Consider the following 18,396-nt stretch of genomic DNA (forward strand, 5'->3'; position numbering starts at 1 on the left):
ACCTTCTTCCCGCTGGGGTTCTCACAGGGCTGGCCCCCACCCGCTGAGCTTGTGTCTGCAGCGGTGGAATGGGCAGAGGCTTCCGCTGCTCACAGCCCCCCCTGCAGGGGAAAAGAGGAAGCACAGCACCATTGATCTAGGTGTTGGTCAATGAAGCAGTGAGGGGCCAGTTTTACGTGTTACGGGTGATCAGTAGAGGTGGGATTTATTTATGTTACAGAAGTGGACTCTACAGTGCTTGGTGCTGTACAAACACACAGTAAGTACTTTGGGGCACGTATTGTCTCTTACTGTCTGAGTGGACAAGACAGGGTGGGAGAGTGTAAAATGGGATAATAATCCTTCCTAAGGGGGAACTGAGCCACAGGGAGAAAGTCACTTACCCAGGGGCAAGGAGTCTGTGGTAGAACTAAAAAGAAAAGGAGGACTTGTGGCATCTTAGAGACTAACCAATTTATTTGAGCATAAGCTTTCGTGAGCTACAGCTCACTTCATTGGGTGCATTCAGTGGAGTCAATACACAAAGTAAAACTATTTCCCCTTGTTTATTCCCCCCCACCCCACTGTTCCTCAGACGTTCTTGTTAACTGCTGGAAACGGCCCACCTTGATTATCACTACAAAGGGTTTTCTCCCTCTCCACCCCTTCCGCTGGTAATAGCTCATCTTAAGTGATCACTCTCCTTACAGTGTGCATGATAAACACCCATTGTTTCATGTTCCCTGTGTATATAAATCTCCGCACTGCATTTTCCACTGAATGCATCCGATGAAGTGAGCTGTAGCTCATGAAAGCTTATGCTCAAATAAATTGGTTAGTCTCTAAGGTGCAACAAGTCCTCCTTTTCTTTTTGCGAATACAGACTAACATGGCTGCTACTCTGAAACCTGTGGTAGAACTGGGCATTGAGGCCAGATCTCCCGAGTAGGGGCCTTACCTGTAGACATCTGAGAACCCTCTACGTTTGTGGGTGTTTGAACCTGGATTTGGAGCTGGTTTTGCAAACTGCTTAGATCAGAATTTTTTAGTCTTTAGCACTGACAAGGTCTAGAGCACTGAACAAGACGCGCGCACACACACACAGTCCCTGACCCGAGGGACTAGCCTAGGTTAAGCTTTAATTCATGCACCCGTAGAGTGCCAATATGTTTATTTTGCTTATTTATTCATTTTTTATTTCTTGCTTTTCCTTTTCCCCACGTTGTAGACCTTTTACAGTCTGGATCTGCCCTGAACACACTGGGCACATACCTCAAATTGTGAATCAGAACAGAATGGCAAAGTCCAAAGAGAATGTCCAGATGTGCCAGGATTGTTTGCACATTTTAAAAAATCAATTCAAATGATTCAGATACTTGAACTTTGGAAAAGTCACACATTAATTATTTACAGGCCAAAAAATAGAGCTTAAAAAGAGTGGGATGTAAGAAGAGACTTATCCTGTGGCGTCCGCAAAATGTCTGGAAAACCAGTTTGTGTGGGTGATTTTGAACAATACGCCAAGAGAGTTCTTCCAAAAGCAGTGTACGACTATTACCGGTCAGGAGCAGACAATCAACAGACATTAGCAGATAACGTAGCAGCATTTTCAAGGTAGGAAAAAGACAGTGTCACTCTTTAATGCGTTGAAAGTCTTTACTAGGAGTGGAGCTGGTTGGGAAATAATTTTTTTTCCAGCAAGAATCCCCCCCCCCAAAAAAAAATAAAAAAACAAATGAAAAATTGTTCACTTCCATCGACTTTTTTCTTTGAAAAGAGAAAATAAATTAGTTTTTAAGTAACACTTTTTGTGAACATGGAATTTCTTGAAAATTTCCATTTAATAACAAAAAAAAAAAAAAAAAAAAAGTTTTCCATCCAAAGATGGAAAATATTTTTGACAGTGTTTTTTTGACCAGCTCTTACTGGGAGCCCGATCGATTTTCCACTGCACTCTGTAGAAAGACTCCTATTGACTTCAGTGTGCTTTGGATCACCCCTGGGGTAAGCAGTATTTAATCTGCTAATTGAGATTTTAATTTCTACACTCGTCTTCACACATCTGCCATCAGGGTATGTTTCAGCCTCCACGTTTCAGCCTCCGGCGGGCTAATGAGAGATGTGGGAAAACTTCAAAACAGGATTGCACTCCAGCAAATTTGCAACCCCGGGTAACTGACACTCATGTTTATTGGCTCAGACAAATGTACTAGCAGCAGTAGGCAACAATCTTTAGATCAGTTTCAACCTTCGTCAGATTCTCTTTGCGAGGATGAAATTCAAGGGGATTTATATCTTATCTCAAAATAGTGAACCACTGCTCCTCCACTCAGTTATTCAGATGACGATTGATGTGCATTCCTGCCAGGCAGCTGAATCAAAGCTGTGCCCTATTGGTGCCCCCAGGGGCAAACCACAAAACCTAGTGCACAGTCTGAGTGGCTGGGTTACGTGCTAGACATCTCTACAAAGGCCAGCCATTACTGTTGCGTGGTCAGAGACTATGTTGGGTGGAGGTCTCTCTCAGGCCTGGTCTATGCTAGAAAATTCGGTTGGCTTACCTTCACTGCTCAGGAGTCTGAAAAACACACCAGAGACCAAAGCTGCTTTTCTATCTTTGCAGTTCTCTTTTCAGTGTGTGTTTGTCATGTTTTGTCTTAAAAAAACAAACAAACCAGGATCAGACTTCAATGATGGCACCAGATTATCTAAACTAACCTTTTCTCCAAAAAAGGCCAGTTACTACCATCTTTTATACGTCTAAAAGACAGACAAAGAGGGGCATTCCCAATAAACAACTCTGTGCGGCTAAAGGATAAGAGAATAAGGGATATGGCTAAAATGAAAACCTTACTCTTAATATTTTGTATTTCTAATGCTGAAACTGTTTTTCCTTTTTCTGTATCTTTAATGAAAGGTTAAAAAGATGTTAATGGTGGTGGTTATAACAGAAGAAAACCAGCCTTAACTTAACATGAAATTTTTGGACCACACTTAGCCATTTAATATAACAGGAAACAAGGATTTCATTAACATCTTGTCCCTTGATGGGCACAAGACACCCCGTTATCACTACAACATATAGAGTATAACTAATGCCTATGGAAGACATAACAGGTGTGACCCTGCCTGTTACATCACAGGACAATGCAGATAGCTTATCTCTATTAAAAATAATTAGTCTTCAACTAATTGGAAGTCCCCTTAGGATGTTCAGCCAAAAGGCTCGCACAATTAACTGCTCATTTTTTTCCTTTGCAAGTGTTTATTGGCCTATTTATATGTAACAAATATTCTGCATTATATGGGATTAATAACCTTGGATGAGTAAATACCATTATATCAGCTTTTAGAAAGGATGAAATGCAAACTCCATTAACAATGGGTGTTCCCACTGAGGTCAATGGGACTGGAAGCAGGGCCAGTATATTTTTTCAGTGTTACTTTTTATAGGGAGGAGTCTTTACTGTTGGGAATTATTATTGGAAAAATCCAAAACAGCAGTTGTGGTTTAATACTAAGAAAAACTGGCTCCATTATGGTGCTATTCAACACTCAAACGCTCCTTTACAAAGGAGGGTAGAAATCCTTATCCACATTTTACAGCTGGGGAAACTGAGGCACAGCAAGGTGAAATGACTTGTCCAAGGTCACCCAGCAGGCCAGTGGCAGAGCTGGGAATAGAACTCACATCTTCTGCGTCACAGTCCAATGCTCTCGTCACTAGGCCATCCTGCCGTATTATACTTAATATGTGAGGCTAAGAAAGTCCTTTCTATTAGAATGCTCATTCTCCATTTAGGTGATCCTCAGCTACTTACCTGCTCCTGTGACACTGTAAAATCAAAGAGTTTTCCACTGGTTGTGTGCTAATGTATGTGTAATTATTAGAACTTATAGAGCACCTTGAGAACATGAGATACTCCCATTCCCTTATCTATGCATAGCTACCAGGAAAGGTAGTAATCTGGCATCTCTAAGGGTACAAAGTTAATGTAGTTTGGGTGCTTTGTTTGAGAAGTACAACCTTAACTGCATTCCTGGATTTCTAGTGTGTATAAGTATTTTTAAACTCTAATGTTTTTGAAAGGTAACATGCACTCGAAACATGGATAAGTGTCTGCAACCTGAGCTTCACCGCAATGATGTTTTTTCTGCAGGATTCTGAAGAGTGCCTGTTACATAGCGTTGACCATTCACACCGGCAGAGGTTCTGCCCCGTTGTGTTTTAGGGCCTATGGAGAAGGCTGCCAAATATGTTTCAGCCACAAGGCTGAATAAGGACGGATGGTCTTGTGGTTCAGTGGCTGGATTATGGCTCAGGAGTATTGGGTTCTCGGGCTGGGGGGGAGAAAGGAATCTTACTTCTTCAGCTCACAAAGTTAGTATTGCAAAGATTCACTAACATTGAACTTTATTTATGAAACCCCTAAACCTCCCATCGCCTTCAATGGAGGCAGAATTAAGCCAATACTTTTGAAAATCCTACCCTAAAAGCACAGATGTCACTTATACCTTGAAGACAAAGGAGTCAGGACCAATTGGCTTTAAAATTCAGGTTTTTTTTAACTGCAAAGTAACAGCACAAAATTGAGACCGAATCAGCACTTGGAAAATGTGTGGGAAATGCACAGGTTGCTGATTTGGTACATGATGCAATTATTTAGGTACATGCAGTAAATAGTTTTGGTGCCTTTAAATGTGAATTACTTTGTTGGATCAGTTTATTTTTTTGTCAACTCAATGGCTGCATTAAGTGACAAATGATTAGAATGGTTATCAATGAATGTACTAGCAAGAGAGAGATTACTTTGGGATGTGACACAGGTAATTTGGTCTGGACCATGTATGCTTCTGGAGGCGTGGCATGCACATATAATGGATTAAAAAATGCTTGTTTTCGCTTTTAGTCAATGAGAAGTTTGAGTAACTTCAGATGCTCTTGACATATCAATTCACCTAGAGTATAAATTTCCACCAGAGATCAGTTCTTATGCTAGTCACAGTAACTTTCTTGTATTCTTTGATTTTTAAGTGATTGTTAACACTGATCAGGAACATGAGTCTGTATTGCAATAAGAACCAGGGGTCACATTCCAATGTCAGGACTTTATTTCTAACAGTAGCTCACTGTTCCTTCAGAGCCCTGGGATAACAGGGTGGTAATTGTTGTTAAGGTGAGATTTTTAAGGTCAGAGAGGATTTTGGGATGTCCGAGCACGTCATCCCTACAGAACGTGACCTTTTTCACCTTGCATTTGTTTTTATCTCACGACACTGTGTCCTTCCAAGGCTGTGCTGCCTGGTGATTAAATTCACTCCTAAAGTTTTCTAATTACCAATCAGGATGAACAGAGAATGGATTTTAGGACAAGGTCAGGGTGTCTTTGGCTTGATGGCACTCAAGAAATCAATCTGAAATCTCTTCTTTCAGCATTTTAAATGAAGAGCGGAGGGGGAGGGGACTAAATCTCTGATAACCTGTTGTGACACACTCTGCCATGGACTTTCCAAAGGCATTTGGAACAAGAGACATTACACTCAGGAACACGTACATGGAACAACGACCGACTGTTTACCAAAGACACAGCAAACGATCATTGCCTTGTGGCTAGGTATTAAGGTAATTCAAGTGACTGGCCATATCTGTTGGGGAAGATTGAGAATGCAGTCAGGTTCCAGCAGGTATTTATATTCAGTTTAAAAAAAAAAAAAGCCAGGAATGTTTTGTATTTTAGATAGAAGTTCAAAGGAACAAAGAGGAACATTGCCTCTGGAAAGCCAAAGTACTTCCCTGAGTAGCAGCAAGTCACCTCATTTGGCATCTCCCTCTTCAAGAGGTATGTTTGAAGTGGGGGTGATTTATGGCTTGTGCTCACTTACTCTGGTCAGCATCTTCCTTCAGCCTGTCAGGTGTAAATTCTCAGTGCTGAGTGCCTGCTGCTGGAGGATAATCCTATACTGTGTCTCCACATTTTGGAATTCCGTCGCACTGCACTGGGAGACTAACGAATCTACTCTGAACATGTGCATCATGCTATCTCCCCATCGATAGCAAAGGGTGAATGAAATATTTTCTTGTTTCTACTGCAGAGGGATCTCCAGAGAAGGGGGTGGACATACCCACTATTACATGGCTTGTTTGAATAAATCTATGGAAATTTCCACCTGTCTTTCCCCAAGAGGTTTATAGGTTTTTAATGAGGATACGCTGGCTGCATTTGTGTGATGTCTGTCATCTAAGGCTCTCCAAGTGCTTTGCAAAAAAATGAACGGATTAAATTGAAAACAGCCTGTGAGATCTAATACGTTTCCTCTGGGTAACTGCTGAACAGGGCACAGCACCAGCCGTGACAGTTTCTGACAGGAAGTGCAGAGCTGTAGAGGGAAGGAAGGTAGCAGAATGAGTTAGAATTTGCCTGGGATAAGAAGCTTGATTTCACTATATGTTTATCTGGCAGCACAGAGCTGGGGCATTAATTAGCACTGACTTAGAGGGAACAAAGGAGAGCTGGTTAAAATTTATTATATTTAAACATTTCAATGACATTTAAAATACTGAAATTTAAAAACCAATAGGGGAAAATGTCAGTGAATTTTTTTCTCTTTTTATAAACCAAATATAGAACTGATTGAAATTTTTCAGGTTTTGAAATTTCAATGGAATTCAAATGTCAAAAATAAGGGGGGGGGGGGAGAAAAGAAATTCCTCCTCCCTCCTCTTTTTTTTTTTTTTTTTTTTTTTTAAACCAACTTTGGAAGCAAGCCACTGTGACCGTCCCCAGGGTACAATCTGGACTGTTTGAACAGCTGTGTCCCCTAAAATCTCTGGCCTGGAGTGCCTCTTGGCCTGCTCACACTGACTTCAGCATGCAAATTCACTCCCAGCTAAATAGGTGAGTGCTCTGACCAGTCACTCCTTAATTACATACAGGCCCACACCTGCTAATTCCCAGTCGCACATTTCTGGGGGAAGATCTGGGTCTTGTCCTGTCCAGCACACTACAGAACAATGCATGCTCAGAGACAGTCCGTTTCATCAAAGGAAATCCTATATGCCCCAGCCTTGCTATTCTAAATGGAGTTCCCCTCCACTCTAATCCAAACACATTGGTTAAGATAAAACAATAAGATGAGTTTAACAACTACAGAATGATAGTTTGTTATTACAAGTGACCATCACAGCCACTGAAATCACAAAAGCTACTTTCCGTATCACTGAGATGTATCGTGGTGGTTTCTCATCCCAACGACTGACAGTTTAGAACCGCGGATCACAGCACATGGTTGTGCAGGCTATATTAACTTGAAAAAAAGAAACGGGGGGGGGGGTGCTCAATAGATTATTAAAAAAAGTATACATGGTCTTGAATATATGTCCAGGAAATGCTATTGTTCCAGGGCTGGAGGAACCAAATGTGTCATTTTCTTTATTTCATAAGAATGGGTGACCTTGTAAAACCACTGCTGAAACATGAGCATTGGTCCACCATCTGTCTAGAAGAGGCGTGGGAAAACAACGGCCCACAGGCCGTACCCAGCCTGCAAACCGTTTTAAGTCGGCCCGTGAGCTCCTGCTGGGGAGCCGCACCACGTGGCTCCCGGAAGCCGCGGCACGGCCCTGCTCGGAGGGTCGCGGGCTGCTCCACACCTAGGAGCCAGAGATGGGACATGCCACTGCTTCTGGGAGCCACTTGAGGTAAGCGCCGCTCGGAGCCTGCACCCCTGAACCTCTCCCCAACCCCCTGCCCCAGCCCTGATCCCTCTCCTCCGCTCCAAACCCCTCAATCCCAGCATGGAGCACCCTTCTGCACCCCAAACCTCTCATCCTTAGCCCCACCCCGGAGCCCGCACCCCCAGCCAGAGCCCTCACCTCGTCCCACACCCCAACCCCAATTTTGTGAGCATTCATGGCCTGCCATACCATTTCTATTCCCCGTTGTGGCCCTCAGGCATTTGCCCACCCCTGGTCTAGAACTTGCTCCGTGAAAACGTTTAAAGGGGAGAAGTATCAAAAAAGGAAACCAAAGAATATTCACTTTTAGGAGCCATGTAATAGTGACAGTAGAAGTCCAAGGGGCTGGGAACTGAGGTTATTCTCCTAAAATGTGGATGTTTATAAACAGCCACGCCTCCTGATTCTGCAAATTTAGGCTGGAAATCTCATGAAAATCAGCTTTTTTTAAAGAGAGATTTGGGTACTTCTGCATCTGTTCCTGGCCAGAAATACTGCGGGAGTTATGGTATTTTGGCACGCACGGCTTGATCCTCAGCTGGTGTCCTTCAAAAGAGCCACATTGATTTACACCAGATGGGGATCTGAGCAGGGGTGCTGGAACAATGCATATAGTAGGGGTGCTGAGAGCCATTGAACTAAACTGTGAGCTATGTATATAATGGAAACCACTTCAGGCCAAGGGATGCTACAGCCACCCCCAACACCCCTAGTTCCAGCACCTATGAATCTGAGCCTTACAGAATAAAGCACAGCCAAAACCTGAAAGTAGAAGATGGGGTGGGGTGTGGCAAACCTTTCATAGACTTTAAGGTCAGAAGGGACTATTGTGATAATCTAGTCTGACCTCCTGCACATTGCAGGCCACAGAACCTCACTCACCCACTCCTGTAATAGACCCCGAACCTCTGGCTGACTTACTGAAGTCCTCAACTCGTGATTTAAAGACTTCAAGGTACAGAGAATCCACCATAAAAACTGCCCGAACCATAAGGTTTTATTTTAAGTTTGCCCAAAAAAATGAGCAAAAGTTTTAGAAGGATTTACATTTTCTGCTCTGTTTTGCCCATCCCTGCTTTATAAGTGCTGGGGAAAGTGGACTTGGAGTGTCAGAGGAGACCAGTTGCAGTAAGGCAAGAAGTAAGTGTTATTTGGTGGCAGTATCATAGAATCATAGAATATCAGGATTGGAAGGGACCTCAGGAGGTCATCTAGTCCAACCCCCTGCTCAAAGCAGGACCAATCCCCAATTTTTGCCCCAAATCCCTAAATGGCCCCCTCAAGGATTGAGCTCGCACCCCTGGGTTTAGCAGGCCAATGCTCAAACCACTGAGCTACCCTCCTCCCACCCAGAACACATAGTTCAAACCAATCTTCTAGTGTCATCTCAGGCCAGAACAGAAAATGTTCCTATGGTTACATATAGGAAGTCTCTGTAAACTCTAAGTTGTAAGTGCTGGAATGGAGAGGATGATAGGGGGTGGGGGAAAGCAGTGTCCCCTTCCTTGCATCCCTCAACCCATTCTTCACCAAAACACAACAATCAGATAGGCCAGGGGGAGGTCTTGATGGGAGTGGTAATTCCTTATTTAGTGGGTTGTTAGGCACAAGGCTGAGGGCCATGTCTTATGTGAATGTAATGGGCGAGAAATAGGATAGATTATAAACTCTGTGGGGCAGAAGCCATCTTTTTGTTCTGTGTTTGTACACCCCCTAGCACCGTGGGGTCATGGTCCATGACTAGGGCTCCTATGCAGTACGAGAACGCAAAGAATGCCAGCATAGTTAAAATCATACACTACTTCTTTAGCTCTTGCAGAGTACAATCACTTGAACGAAAGAGAAGGGAACATTTTTCTCTTCCCCCAGGAGCGCTTTCCTGGAGAAGCAGGGTGGTCTCGTGGGTAAGACAATGCATGGAAATGCAAGGAATCTGGGTTTAATTCCTGGCTCTGCCGCAGACCTGGAAAAGTCACTTCATCTCTCTGTGTCTCAGTTTGCCCTCTATAAAACTTGTTGGGTCTACTTAGATTGTAAGCTTCTCAGGGTAGGGACCCCCTCTTACTATGGCTTTATAATGCCTAGCACATTGGGGCATTTAGATGGTACCCTATGAATAACAACAGAAGTGGTGCTTCAAAGGGAATCCATGACTCCCATGCAGCACGGGTGGCTGGACTCAGCCATACTACAGAATTAGCTGGGCAGTTTTTAATTAGTTTTCTTTAGTTAAAATTCAGGAGCCACAATGTAATAGCAAGCAGCCATCCCAGCATGTGCATTGGCAAAATACAGATGTGTGTCTTGTTACTGCATGCCAAAAGCACCCAGCCTTCCCTCCTTGTGCCTCGCAATACACTCCAGACATGCACCAGTACCTACTAATGCACGCCCTCTTGTGGCTTGTCGTAATAATGGCTCGATCTTTACTGTTGTCTTTCAGACCTCAGCCTGTTGGTCACAGTAAGGGTGACTTGACAGACAGCCCAGCGTTAACGTCACCCCATGCATGTTTGTTATTTATATTGTGATATCACGGGGGGGGATAAAGGAGGCAGGGAGGGACCAGGACCCCACTGTGCTAGCTGTTGTTCAAAGACTCCCTGTCCTGAGTTGCTTACTGTCAAAGCACGACACTCGGCTTTATTGAGATGTAATACATGACTCTTCTGTTACCTGTTCTGGAATACCATTTCATGGCACGTGGCGGGGCAACGACGACTCACTGCTGTGGTGCCCACTGCTGGTTGTCCAGGGAATTAGCTCTTTCCAGCCCCGGAGCGCCCTCTGCCAGCTCATGTCTCGCCTGCTGCTGGCCCCCGGTGTCCCTCCCGGACCCTGGTGCCCTTTACTCAGGGGTTCTGCCCACCACAGCAACCCACAATCTGGGTCTCCCCATTCAGGTGAACCCCCAATGCCCTATCTCCACCTCAGTGACTACTACCTGTCACCATCTAGCCCCCACTCACTGGGGCAGACTGCAGTCTGTAAAGGCCACTCATCTTTGGCAAGGAGGGTTTGGATCTGCTGCCTCTGCCTATCTCTGGGCTGCCCCTCGGCAGCCCCAGTACCCTTTGTGGGTCCTTTATCTTGGCCTGGGGTTTTGCTAGGCTGGAACTCCCTAGCTCCCTCTGCCCTTCCCCAGCACTGCTCCACCCTAGGTACCCTCCTCAGCTTCCCAGGTAGACAGGTCCTTCTCTCTCTGCAACTAGAGAGAGACTGCCTTTCCTTCTGGCCCACTGCCCTCTTATAAGGGCCAGCTGGGCCTTGATTGCACTGGCTACAGCTGTGGCTGCTTTCCCAATCAGCCCAGCTTTCCCCCTGCCACAGCCCTCTCCCAGGGCTGTTTTAAGCCCTTCAGGACCGGAGCGGGGAAACCACCCTGCTGCAGCATCCATTTTGGAAATCTGGCCTTTATAAAGAACCAGAATGGTGTGCTCTGCAATGGTGTTATTTCCAGGCATTGGAATGGATGGGGCCCAATGCAGGGGCTGGGAGGGTCATGCGGATTCTGCCAGACTCATTCAAGGAGTAGAGTGTAATTTACCAGTCAGCCCTGCCTCAGGGGGAGTACGTAGCTGTGCGGGAGCAGACCATGCAACAAAAGGAACATTTCAATTCATTCCATCCCGCCCCACTTCCTCCAGGAAGGACGTAATCTTGCTGCTGGTACAGATCAGTAGCAGGTGACTTCCCCGTCTGCACTGGGCCATTGCTTTTAAGTAGAGAGGGTGAGGGAAACCAAGCCTGTGCCCATTTCTTTCCCACCCCCCTGCTACTCAAACTTCTCCCCTTTGCCTGACAATTCAAAGAAGCATTTTACAATCCAATGTATTTACATGCCACTCCTCTCAAAATATGCATGGTGCATACCCAGTTAAATTGTCACATAATCGCTCACCTGCTAGGATATTCACCGATCACCTGTCTACTCATTTGTCACTTAATGCAGCCTTTGAGTTGACAAAAATTAAACTGTCAAACTAATTCAGCTACTCCAACAGAGTTATCTTGTAATTTGCATTTAAAGAGCAGCCCAGTGGCGCATGTTCTCCCCACAAGGTCACCAGTGATGATGCAGGTAGCCCATGCCAGGGAATTAAAGGCTTACCTGGGACTCCCTTACTCCCCCTGACTGGGTGCATAGGAAGTAAGATAACCTAGCCTTAAGGAAAGACCATGGCATATTCTAGACAGCCAGTGTATAGGGTGTCAGCCACATAGGGACAAAAGTGCATGAGATCACTGACCATGTTGTACCATTTTCCATTAAATGTTTGTTTCCACAGGGGGAAAATAATGGAGGGAAGCTGAGCTGAGCACTAATTTTTCTTGCTATCTGACATTGACAGACACCTGTTTCTGCTCTGGGATGGAGACTCTTGTAGCTGTTTTGCACCTGCTGGCTGTTTTTTGAATACTGTATGAACAGATAATGTTCTAAGGCCATGGTTCTCAACCAGGGGTACATGTACCCCTGGGGATACACAGAGGTCCTCCACAGGGTACAGCATCTCATCTAGATATTTTCCTAGTTTTACAATAGGCTACATAAAAAGCATGGGTGAAGTCAGTGCAAACTAAAATTTCATATGGACAATGACTTGTTTGTGCTGCTCTATACAATATACGCTGACATGTAAGTACAATATGGATATAATATTGATTCCAATTGATTTATAATTGTATGGTAAAAGTGAGAAAGTCAGCAATTTTTCAGTAATAGCATGCTGTGACAATACTTATGTATTTTTATGTCTGATTTTGTAAGCAAGTAGTTTTCAAATGAGGTGAAACTTGGGGGTATGCAAGACAAATCAGACTCCTGAAAGGGGTACAGTAGTCTGGAAAGGTTGAGAGCCACTTATCTAATGCTCTTCACCTCTTTCCTCCTTTTTTGATTCCTTTCCTCCCTTGCTTTGTACATTTCAGCAGCTTCACAGAAGTTTGGGATAGTAAATGAAAGCGATGTCCCTCCCTAGCTTTTAACTTACCCCTGCCTACCTTTCAAATAGCTCTCAGGGCTGCCTTCTCTTCTCGATCTTTCCTGACGATTGCCGCCATGAAAGGAAACCTGATCTCATTCATTGTGAGCTGTGAATAACATAGTTAATTTTTTCTCCCCCCTCTCCTTTATGTCAGATTGAGGCTGTACCCACGGATGCTCAGGGATGTGTCTGTCATGGACCTGTCAACCGCTGTCTTAGGGCAGAAAATCAGCATGCCAATATGCGTTGGAGCAACTGCCATGCAGTGCATGGCTCACGTGGACGGAGAAGCAGCTACCGCCAGAGGTAAACCACCACAGCAGAGAAACCCCCTCGAGCAAATCAAAGAGATGAATGGAATGACATTGAGCTTGCAGCTCATGAATCTTTGCTTTGTTTCTTGCTGGTGATTCTTTTCTACAAATGGCTTTTAGTTGTTGCTGTCAGGTTATTTTTGTTTTGTTTTTGGGGTGGTTGTTTTTTTTTTTTTTGTTCTCCCTCAGTGTGCAACGGTGACGAGAAATGAAATGACTCAGCGGCTGAGGCATTGGGCCCAAGTTAATAACCATTTCATAATCCATGTTTCAAAACAGCTATACATAATTACAAAAGCTGTAAGGGCATTTTGAAACCACTGATCGTTAAGCCCATGTACAAGCAGATAATAGCCTCCGCTCGGTTGAGTTGTATGCACGCCTAATCCTCTGCTAGTCTAAGTGGCATAACTCCACAATGGAGCGACACCAGTTCACACCAGCTGAAGATCTGGCTTCTGTGGAGTATAAAACTGACCCAACACCAATTGGAATACATTTTGGCACACAGGGACTTGTTCTGGATCAGGGAGAGATGGGGTAGTGAAGGCAAACATTTCTGTTCCCAAGAGAGTGGCATTTTTCAAAGATTACAGGTGCCTACATATTAATTCTGTCATGAGTGGATCTAACTGGGACACTTTGTGTGATCAGCATATCTTCCACCATGTTCTCTTTATTCTCTTTCAGCCAAGTAAGTTTTTTGCTTGGTTTGCTATTCCTAAGGGAGTCACCACAGTTATGCCCATATGGTGACGGTGTCCTCTCTCTGGAGAAAGTGAATAAGGAATTGTTATTTACCCCTTCATATAACACAGGAACTAGAGGTCACCAGATGAAATTAATAGGTAGCAAATTTAAAACAAACAAAAATAAATATGTCTTCACACAACACAAGGTCAACCTGGGGAACTTGGAACTTGTCATCGGAAGTTGTGAAGGTCAAAAGTATAACTGGGTTAAAAAAAGAATCAGATAAGTTCATGGAGGATAGGTCCATCAATGGCTACTAGGCACGAGGGTCAAGGATACAAACCCATGCTCCGGGTTTCCCTAAACCTCCATGTCAAGGTTCCTCCCCCACTCTGAACTCTAGGGTACAGATGTGGGGACCTGCATGAAAAAAACCTCCTAAGCTTATCTTTACCAGCTTAGGTCAAAACTTCCCCAAGGTACAAAATATTCCACCCTTTGTCCTTGGATTGGCCGCTACCACCACCAAACAAATACTGGTTACTGGGGAAGAGCTGTTTGGACACGTCTTTCCCCCCAAAATACTTCCCAAAACCTTGCACCCCACTTCCTGGACAAGGTTTGGTAAAAAGCCTCACCAATTTGCCTAGGTGACTACAGACCCAGACCCTTGGATCTTAAGAACAATGAACAATCCTCCCAACACTTGCACCCCCCCTTTCCAGGGAAATGTTGGATAAAAAGCCTCACCAATTTGCATAGGTGACCACAGACCCAAACCCTTGGATCTGAGAACAATGAAAAAGCATTCAGTTTTCTTACAAGAAGACTTTTAATAGAAATAGAAGTAAATAGAAATAAAAAAAAATCCCCCCTGTAAAATCAGGATGGTAAATACTTTACAGGGTAATTAGATTCAAAACATAGAGAACCCCTCTAGGCAAAACCTTAAGTTACAAAAAAGATACACAGACAGAAATAGTTATTCTATTCAGCACAATTCTTTTCTCAGCCATTTAAAGAAATCATAATCTAACACGTACCTAGCTAGATTACTTACTAAAAGTTCTAAGGCTTCATTCCTGGTCTATCCCCGGCAAAGACAAAATATAGACAGACACACATACCCTTTGTTTCTCTCCCTCCTCCCAGCTTTTGAAATTATCTTGTCTCCTCATTGGTCATTTTGGTCAGGTGCCAGCGAGGTTACCTTTAGCTTCTTAACCCTTTACAGGTGAGAGGAGATTTCCTCTGGCCAGGAGGGATTTTACAGGGGTTTACCCTTCCCTTTATATTTATGACACTCCAACTGCCAGAAGCTGGGACTGGATGACAGGGGATGGATCCATGGTAGTTAGAAACTCCCACCTTTTGCCTTGGGATGGAGACCCCTACAACAGTCTTTGGGGAGTCAGAATTTCACCTGTAATCGCTCCATCACCGTGGTCAGTAACAAACTAACATCAGCAAACAGCCCACGTGCCGCTCCAGCATCACTCCCCCAGCCACCCATCGGGGCACCCCTTTCCTTTGGGCTATGGCTATTCTCTGTGCAGTGCATTACAAGCGCACAGTGGACAGACAGACCAGCTGCTCCCTGGGCCTGTCCCCTTGCCCCAAGCTCAGACACTCTGTTGCTGTGTCCCTGCAATAGCAGCAGGTGTCCATCTGTAATGACTCTCCACCGTTCCTTCCACAGTAACTTTCTCAAGGTTCTTTCCATCGTCTAATGTGACCAAATTACATACATTTGCATCTGTTGATTTCTGACATCAGGGTCTGTTTCTCTCCAATGGTATCTCTAACACAGGCATCCATCTTTTTTTTTTTCCATCCAGGAGATATGCAAGAGTCTTTGCCAGCACCACATTTCAAAAGCTTCAATTTTCTTCATGTCAGCAGCATTAATGTCCCATGATTCACATCCATAAATCGCTAGGGGAAAAAAATTAGGCTTTTCACCAGTTGCACCTTCATATATTCCGAGATACCACAGGTTTCCCACACTTCCTTAAAGGAGGCCATAGCTGAGCAAGCTATCCCTAGTCTTCTGATTTCTTTGGAACAGCCTCCTCGGTTGGTGTGTATGATCCCAGATAACTGAATTCGTCTACTGCTTCTGTTGAACATCGTTTCTTTTTAAGTTTTAATTTGATTTTTGGAGCTAACAGCTGATGGTCTGACCCACAGTCTGCACTCAAGACAGTGTTTACTGAATGGACACTCGATCTTCAGTATTGCTATATCATTACATAGTTGATTTGGTTCTTTGGCATATACTCTCATGTATAAATATCTAGGTTGTTGGGTGAAGATGGTGTTTGTAATAACCAAGTGAGCAGAGGAACAGAATTCAGCTAAACACCTTCATCTTTCATTTTGTGAACCCAGACCATTTCCCCCCATTACTATTTTATGAAAGCTTACAGCTCCGACTTTAGTATTCAAGTCCCTAATTACAGCAATGGTATCTTTACGTTGTGTTTTAGTGAGTGTCTCTTCAAGTTGTTCACAGAACCCATCAATCATATTGTCATCAGCTGCTGTTGTAGGGGCATAAACCTGTATACTCAACTTCTTGACAGGCTACTCTCTAAGGTGAATTATAATGATTCTGTCACTGACTGGATTTTATCCAAGCACACACTATGATGTTTCCGCCGATGACATAAATGCATGCCCATTTTCTCAGATCCTGAATAGTACACTTGTATCCATCCATTGTCATGAAATGACCCCCTACCCTTCCAATGCAGCTCTGAGATTCCATATATTTCTGTCCTACATATTTCCAATTCTTTGGTCACAATGGTGAGCTTCCCTTCATACAGACTCCTCACGTTCCAGGTTCCTACTCTGATGATTCATTTATGAAGGTTCAAGTCATTCTTTTCCTTGGTGCAAGGATTTGGTACAACATCATCATAACCACAGCTTGTATTGGTGGCTGGAGCCTCATCTCCAGTATAATTTGCCACACCTTCTGGCTTGGGGAGCTCACTGTCTAGTGCCACCCATGGATTACTTTACCTTTGTTCTGCTATTATAGTTCTCATGGGTGAAAGTACAGAGGGTGGTTTCCCATCGCTTTCTCTCCAGTTTGTTCTCTCCCATCTGCCATTGGTTAAATCATGATTTACCTCTTCTGCCTTCTGATGACATTTCCTTCCTTGAGGTCCTACTACCTTCCTCAAGTGCACATCCATCTGAAGGATTTGGCACTTGCTGAGGTTTGCCAAGTCACTTATCTGCTTCTCAGCACACAGCATTGACCAGCTGCAGGTGGTACCATCTACTGCCATTACACTAGCAGGCTACAAAGCCTGACCTGACCTACGGGAGGTAGGCATGGGATTTTTAGCCACCTGCCTAGCCAACTGGGGCTTTAGGCACAGAGGGCTGGTCCTTCCCACTGTTGATATGTGGAGAGGAGAACTCCACATCAGAACAGAAAACTCAATTCCTGGTGGGTTTAGGAATTGGGAGCAGAATTTGGGCCTGGTTTTCAGGCTCAACTGGATGCTTCAGCAGTAGTTTGTGGCTAGGCTGTTACATTTATGGGAACAAGGCTAAAATATTCTCTTGTATGTTTTAAGGATGAGGGGATGAACTTATCAGTTCAGTGTGGCCAAGATCTCATTTTTAAATTTTTTTTACTTGTGTTGCTCTTTGGAGCACTTTAGCATTTAGCCATGCACTTCCCATTACAGTAAAAGGGAATTAAAACATGCATAACTCTGGAGATGTACCTGTTGTTTCTTCCCTGCCCTCCATACACTCACACAATCCCGTCTGCTCACAACACCTTGTTCAGCTATAACAGAATTATTTTAGAATTAGGGGCCAGATCCTCAGCTGGTGTCTATCGGTGTAGCTCCACGGGAGGAGCCGTCAAAGGTCTATCCCATTGTTCTTAGCACTACGTATTAGCAACAATTCCTTTTCTGGCTCCAGTTCCTGAAAAAGTCAGCCAGGTAAGATGAGTATTGGTGGGAAAGGAATTGCCACATGAGCTAGTTCTGTAGTGGGTATAAATCTGCTGGAGTCCATGGAGCTGCACCAGTTTCCTGGTCTACCATTTTTATTTCTTCTCTTCCTTCCAGACATAGGCACGCTCTGAGGCACAGAATGAACGGTGGCATGCTCACTGCCATCATTATTTCTCGGTAAAAGAGAGAAGGGACAAATCATGAAGCGATTATATTCTTTGGAACCAAATGAATCCCATTTCAACCGTGACATGGGCCAATGGCTGCAAACGTTGGGGATCTAATGCCAGGCACTAATTTAATGTGTAGGGTCGTAAATCAAAGTGGCCGTCAAAGCTACTGAGCACATGCGTCTCCATCTGGCTTCAGATGAGAACCGTGTCCAGCCAGCACCTTTGAAGAGCAGGTCACTTTGATTTACTTGCCTCTATTTAGGCACCCAGTTGTGAAAAATTTGGCCTTTCATTTAGAAACATTCTTCTTTAAAAGAACATCTGTGGGGGCCACTTGCAACCTGATGGCGCTTCAGGGTAACAATGGTTTGCGGCAGAGATAAACATGGAAAAGTGCCATCAGCTTAAATACATGGCAAGCAAACAGGAGCAAATGACAGGTGTTTGCATTGTCGGAGCTACAAAGTGCAGATGGTTGTATAGAAGCCCTGCAGAACTCCTTGAGATTCTGGCAGATTCTCACTG

At 44.2% G+C, this 18,396-nt stretch overlaps 1 protein-coding gene across 1 annotated transcript in view; it reads left to right on the plus strand.

Annotated features, from left to right (window-relative positions):
* Positions 1 to 1,427: 1,427 nt before the first annotated feature.
* Positions 1,428 to 18,396, plus strand: part of HAO1 (hydroxyacid oxidase 1) — a 47,480-nt gene continuing 30,511 nt past the window's right edge. Inside the window, exons 1-2 of the mRNA XM_007064142.3 lie at positions 1,428 to 1,593; positions 12,857 to 13,008. Coding sequence (XP_007064204.1) covers positions 1,457 to 1,593; positions 12,857 to 13,008 — 289 coding nt within the window. The 5' untranslated portion in view covers positions 1,428 to 1,456. The remainder of the gene's footprint in view (positions 1,594 to 12,856; positions 13,009 to 18,396) is intronic.

The sequence above is a fragment of the Chelonia mydas genome, chromosome 3, assembly GCF_015237465.2.
Source record: "Chelonia mydas isolate rCheMyd1 chromosome 3, rCheMyd1.pri.v2, whole genome shotgun sequence".
In the NCBI taxonomy this organism is placed as follows: domain Eukaryota; kingdom Metazoa; phylum Chordata; order Testudines; family Cheloniidae; genus Chelonia; species Chelonia mydas.